General features: G+C 38.0%; 1 protein-coding gene across 1 annotated transcript; it reads right to left on the reverse strand.

The window, feature by feature from the left end:
- Window positions 1-605: 605 nt before the first annotated feature.
- On the reverse strand, window positions 606-4,951 carry LOC132106813 (interferon regulatory factor 4-like). Its single transcript, XM_059512832.1, has 9 exons — window positions 4,840-4,951; window positions 4,500-4,697; window positions 3,732-3,918; window positions 3,523-3,608; window positions 3,342-3,444; window positions 3,149-3,256; window positions 1,851-2,183; window positions 867-979; window positions 606-773 (listed from the first exon to the last, which is right to left on the reverse strand). Exons 2-9 carry the CDS (start codon window positions 4,695-4,697, stop codon window positions 606-608), a joined length of 1,296 nt encoding a protein of 431 aa, XP_059368815.1. The 5' UTR covers window positions 4,840-4,951.
- Between the last annotated feature and the right edge of the window lie 1,472 nt (window positions 4,952-6,423).

Consider the following 6,423-nt stretch of genomic DNA (forward strand, 5'->3'; position numbering starts at 1 on the left):
CAGTCCTGTTTAAACCCTGTTTAAACCTCACCCTGGGTTAATATTTTGTCCTGGGTTATTCAGTTTGAGATTTTTCACTGTACATTTAAACTCTGGGTTATCATTCTTGTTTTGCACATTGATTGGACAAGTATGGCACTTGTTGGGCATGTAAACACTTTTAATAACTGCTTGTCCATCATCTGTTCATAAGCAAAGCTTAGTAACCCTGAGTTAAAAATGGAGCTAAGCCCCTTTAAAAATTACAAAAGAAATTCAGAAAATTCTGTCGTTTACTTGCCCTCATTTCATGCTAAACCTGTATGGCTTTCTTTCTTCTGTGGAACATAAAAACACTTTTACAAATGTCTAAGAGTTTATTTGTCAATACAATAGAAGTCAATGGGTCGTTTGGTTCTCATTTTTCATCAAAATACCTTATTTTATGTTCCACAGAAGAAAGAAAGTCATACAGGTTTGGGACAGCATGAGGGTGAGTAAATGATAACAGAATGTTCATTCTTTATTGTGAACTATCCCTTAAACCCGGGATTAAAACTTGCATTAACCCTGGGTTAAGCAAGATGTTATTCCAGGATTAAGCGTGAAGTGACAAGCCTCCAGGGTCAATTTTGAGGGGTGCTGTTAGGGAGATGCGTGATGACTCTGTGGTAGTCTTGGGTTGGGGAGAGGGTGTGTTCAGCGGGCAGGTGTGAAAGCTCATGGCTGCGGATGTAGTTCATGCTGCTGGGATGACTGAGGAAAAGAAGCTGACGAGCAAACAGTGGCTCAACCTGTGACATGATGACAAATAAAATTATGACATCAATATCATTTATGTTTTGTTCATAACTTTATTGGAATTATAAGGAACCAAAGAAATGTACCTGCACTGTGAAAGTCCTTCTTGGTCTTTGAGCATCCGTGCTCTCATCCTCAAAGAATAGCAGGACTTGAGAACATGGTGCAGGACGAGTGTGCAGGGCGTAACTCTGCAACTCTACAGAAGAGATGGATTTTAATCACATACAGTGACCGGTGACAATGTCAGCAATTCAATACAAAATTTTTAATGAACAGGTATTTCAAAAGAGCAGTATTTATTTAAAATAGAAAACATTTGCAATATTATAAATGTCAAATATATTTTCATTAATTGAATGCATAAAACTGCTGAATAAAAGTATCAATTTAGTTTTTAAAAAATCATGCTGACCCCAATCTTTTTGAACGTCTGTATAAAATGTGCAGGATTATTCAGATTAAATCTTAAACTATTATCCTGAATCTTGAACATTTAAGTACATCCTCGTTACAAAGTGTTATGTAATTGATGTTTCTTAAGTCATTGGGTAAAGAAAATGATCTTATCTCTTTCTGTAAAACAGATTTTTTTTTCTCATTCTCAATTTTCTTTCCATACTATGAGCTTTAGGTCTAATGTGGCACGTGATTTCTGTGGTATCTGAGTTGTATTCATCATATGCTGGAAAGTTCTGTGAGAATCACAACAATCAGTGAATCTATGACAGAGGGTGGGCGTGCGTGAGTTGTAACTCATAGATGACTGACTGTCACTAAATATCAACCCACAGATAATGTGACACTATTTACTGTAAAAGTTTGACGTGTTTGTTTACAGTAAAGTGAGTGTATTTTGGAGATACACATAAACAGAGAATTAATAGACCGTTATAAAGATTTACCATAAATGACTGTTAGCGTTTACTGAAAACGATGAGTGATGAACCTGTTCATTAGTTTATTAATTTTCAGTTTGTTTTCCAATTAATGACATCAGATCATTTGTCATGATCTTAGTCTAATTTATCTGAAATGCCTTACATGTGAATGTATTCCCATGTGCTAACCTGTTATGAACAGATGAGTGTCCAGCAGTTTGCAGTTCTGTTCTCTCTCCAGCTTGTTGGGCTTGTCGGTAGGTGGTGCATGAGCTCCCTCCCAGTACACCCTGCAGGGGCAGCGGCGGCGAGCGTAGAGCCCGTCAGGGGCCATCCAGAGTATAACGCCACGCTCCAGAGATGCCCCTTCAGCATGAGGGAGTTCAACCAGCTCTGGGGCCCCAGGAGAAGAGTAGGCCTGTCCCTCTCTGCTAGGGCCTAGCTGACAGCCTTCTGGACTATTCACTGTTACCTCTCGCACCAGAGTTTCCCGATAAAACACCACCACATGTAGGCGGTAATCTATTTGAGAAGATCAAATGAAATAAACACTTAGATCACCTGGCATCATCTAACACTAAATTAATATATTTTTGAACACAACTGAATAAAGTGGCAGTTACTCTAGTCTATTATGTACTAATATAAGATGCTTTGTTTGCTTTTTTAGGGTGACTTTTTAACATTTTGTAACAAGTAGCATTTTGACTAATTCTGGCACATTTACAATTATTATACCTTTATTTAACCAGGAGGTCCCATCCCATGGTTTTAGTATGATGCCAGACTACATAATACATGTCTTTTTAAAAATCCTATTTCAACAAATCAAAAATTTAATAATATGCAGTATACTTCACTGCACTGCAATCCTGCACATTTAATACACCATGAAATATCATTTTTCTATTGGTCACATGTCTTCACGTGATATAAATTCACAGGTCAGAGTTCAAGTTGGAATTAAATAAAAATTCATCCATTTTCTAAAAATGCATATTATTGATTTTATTGAATGATTCATTCATACATTTTTTTTACCACATCATTTCTTATTAAAATTTCATAAATCGTCTGGTAAAATTACAAACTTCTCACCATGTATTCTGCACTTTTCCAACTCTTTAGTCTTAAACACCTTTCTTACAATCCAAATTTGCACTTTGCCTCCTTCCAGTCAACAACTGATGGATAGAACCAAGTCCCTGTTCTACATTTTTATAACCTCCTTCATTCAAAATATGGAGGAATAGATCAGTTGCTACTTCTGTTACATTGTGACTTTAAATCTTTAGTAGCAATCTTTTGTCACAATATATTTTTTTCATTTCAGTACTTCATAATTTTGTGATGCCTAAATTAATCTGTAGTACTTAAAATGACTGATATTAGCTTTTAGTGTTTAATTTCTGTTTCTACTTCTTAAAGATCAGTCCACCTGCCTGTATCGAGTCTGTCACTGTCTCTGTGTGTTTATGATTATGTACCTGAGAGGGCCACTGCCTCAGCAGATCTCATGCTGGTGTCCAGGGTGAAGGGTGATGGCTGTGGATCAGATGCATTGCAACTGTAGAAAGAGCCACTGAACTGGTACCCTGCACATACAGAAACATGTCAATGCAAGTGCATGCTACCTGAACTTACAGTAGTTGTACTTTCTGTCTCAAACACTCAAAGTACCAGGTTCCCAGCGTGAAGTGTAGGGGCTCTGGCTGTAAGGGATCTCAGACAGGGTTGAGTAATCCCTCCATCCTCTGTCTGCTGGAGAAAGATAGTTGCACACCTGTAATGACAAGCACATATGGTGATCTGAAGTGCAAAGATAGGAATGCACAAATCAAAGGTGGTGTTTGATTCTGACCTGAGATGGTGCTGGTGCATAAGGCGGGTGTATTGGATAACTGGGTGAGCTTGAATTGGACTGTGAATCTTCAAGGGATCTGGATCCTGCAACATTTAAATATATCTATTTTTTGTTTTCATCGTATCTAAAGAAATATTTATTAGACAAATGCCACCAAACAACTGTTCTACTGTGTGATGTAATTTGATGTTTTTCTCCTTCCTTGCCTTTTTTGGATCCTTCCGGAACAATCCTATACACTTTATAGGGGTCTGATATGTCAAGCTGACTGCGCTCCACAATTTCCTCAAAGTCGTTGCTCTTGTTAAGAGCACATCGAAGACGTGTTTTCCAAGTTGGTGGGTCAGGTTTGTCAATACCCTCCCGGTGCTTGCCTTTGAATAGGGCCCAAGCCTGCAGGAAAGCCAACACATGGGTTATACTAGGATGCCCTTAAAAATTGTATTTTTCTTCTTCTTTTTTTTTTTTTTTAAAGTGGCAAGTTTTTAGAAAAGTAACCTTGGTTTAATGTTGGTTTCATAAATTTTTCAAATAATTTTTGATTTAAAGATGTGGAGTGGCGAGACCATTGTCGTTCCTTAATACTTAATTGTTGCTTTCAAAAAAGGTTTTCAAACATATTTTAGTAAGGTAATATTTTTAACAAAAACTGGATTTTTGAGTAGCCTAAGACGACTGACCTGAAGCAGAAAAAAACGTGCTTTCCCATAAAAAGTAATTATGCAAACACTGCACTACTAAATGATTTCAGCCTTTTAATGAGATTTTGACTCCAAACAATAGACATTTTTAGGCACCACAAACATATATAAAACAAGTTGAATTCGACAACGTCCCAGCAAACACAGAACGTTTTTATAACACGAATGAACGATCACATACTTGCACTGTATGCAATGTTTTAAGATCACATTAGAGAAACAAGGCTTTACTGACGCTGCATGTGTCTTGTTTCTCATCCTGACAGACTGTACCTTGAAGAGTGCAGCATCCTCGTCCCTGTTGTAGTCCTGTTTGCCCGCGTGCTTCCACGGAATCCGAAAGATACTCTTCTCCTCGTTCTCCCACACGAGTCCAGGGTATTTTCCGGTGTCCACCTGCTCTATCAGCCACTGACGCAACTTTCCGTTACCGGAGCCCCCCGCCATCGAGCGCTCTTCATCAGAACACATCTGAAAACAAAATCGTATTTCACTCAGCTTTTTTTATTTGGCACTACTAAATTAAATGTAAAAACCAATATGGTTAAAGCTAGTAGTTAAACAAATAACTAAAAATGCAGTAAAGTCTGAACTGAAAAAGACATATGCCTACTGCAGAAAGTACAGGAGCGCGTGCTGCCCTCTCTCAGAGCTTTCGAGTTTTGAAATGTGTCAGTAACGTAGTTCAGCTTTCGACCGCGACTTTTCTTCAATCGTTTGACTGGGTGGAGCGTTCATACGCACCTGCAGGGCGCGTGAGATATGACGGACGTCCCGTAAACACACGGGGGCTTCACATGATATCGAGCCCACGCGCGCTGCAGCGGGACTTTTGGCGTTTAATAAAAGAATTTTCATTTCCCTGAATTCGGTGACGTTGAAATGTCAGCTGTTTGTTTATAGATATAAGTGTAATTTTGTGATTTTAAGCCTTGACTAGATTCTAAAGTGGGCACAACCAAGCCATGCAACTAAGTACACGTGTGGGCTCTTTGAATAATACAAAACAGCCACCAATCGATAAAATGGGAGAAAATGAAAAAAATAAATCTAGGTAAATGCAGAAATAGGCTATATTAATAAATCGTAGCTTACCGATAAATTCAGGTGAAGTGGGACGTTACCATTCTTTTAAACAACACATTTTTATCATATTTTAATCTGACATCGTGTGCCCCGTATAAACATATTAGGCCTACCACAAACTAACCATTACATATTGCTATTTTATAACGTTAACATCATTTGCGGCAGAAGGCTTGTCATTTTACGTGTTATATCTAGTGTCTGAGCTGTTTTTCGTCACCTGAAAGCTTGAAACTATTGGTCTCAGTGGCATTCCTCGTTAAGGCTGAGCTCTGTTTGCCGCCAACAGAGGGCAGTAATGGGCCATTCTCTAAAAAGACAAGACAGCAACCAATTCATAAGCCACCACATTGCAATAAAGAATTTTTATTTACATTTACATTCATGCATTTAGCAGATGCTTTTATCCAAAGAAACTTACAGTGCTTTCATCCTACACAAGACATTTTCTTTCAGTAATAGTGGTAGGTTAGATGCGTTAATTTCTGGGTCATAATTTACACTGTCATAACTGCCACAAATTGTAAGATATATAAAAATCTGCTGTCTGATATTCATTGTCAGACTCTGTTCCATGTCTCCCATTGTTTTCCTCCCCCACGTGCTTCAGTTTGATTATTATGCCCTTATTTGTTTTTTTCCTGTTCCGGTCCATATTAAGTTCTATTGGTTCCACTTGTGTTGAATTAGTTACTGTGTATTTAAAGTGTGTTCTGCCCCTCGTTTCCTGTCCACTGTTAAATGTCATTCCGTGTTCTGTGTTTCCTGTGTTCCCAGTTCTTAGTTCATTAAAGTTTTTGGAATTGACTTTACTCCTCATCTCCGCGCTCCTTCGTTCCTGTGCTCCCCATGTCTAGGTCGCCGGCCGTGGCTCACTCAAGCCCGCCGGCCTCTCCTGAATTTTACAGAAAAACTAAAAATAAACTCCACAAATCCAAAAACACTGATATATCCATTAAATCGGATATCCTCAAAATTGTTTCAACTAACTAAATCTCACAAAATCTGACAGATAAAATTAAAAACAGCATAGCTATTCATTAAAAGTGCTGAGATAAGATTTTGTGCCATATATGATCAATATATATATATATATATATATATATATATA

The sequence above is a fragment of the Carassius carassius genome, chromosome 27 (assembly GCF_963082965.1).
Source record: "Carassius carassius chromosome 27, fCarCar2.1, whole genome shotgun sequence".
NCBI classification, from domain to species: domain Eukaryota; kingdom Metazoa; phylum Chordata; class Actinopteri; order Cypriniformes; family Cyprinidae; genus Carassius; species Carassius carassius.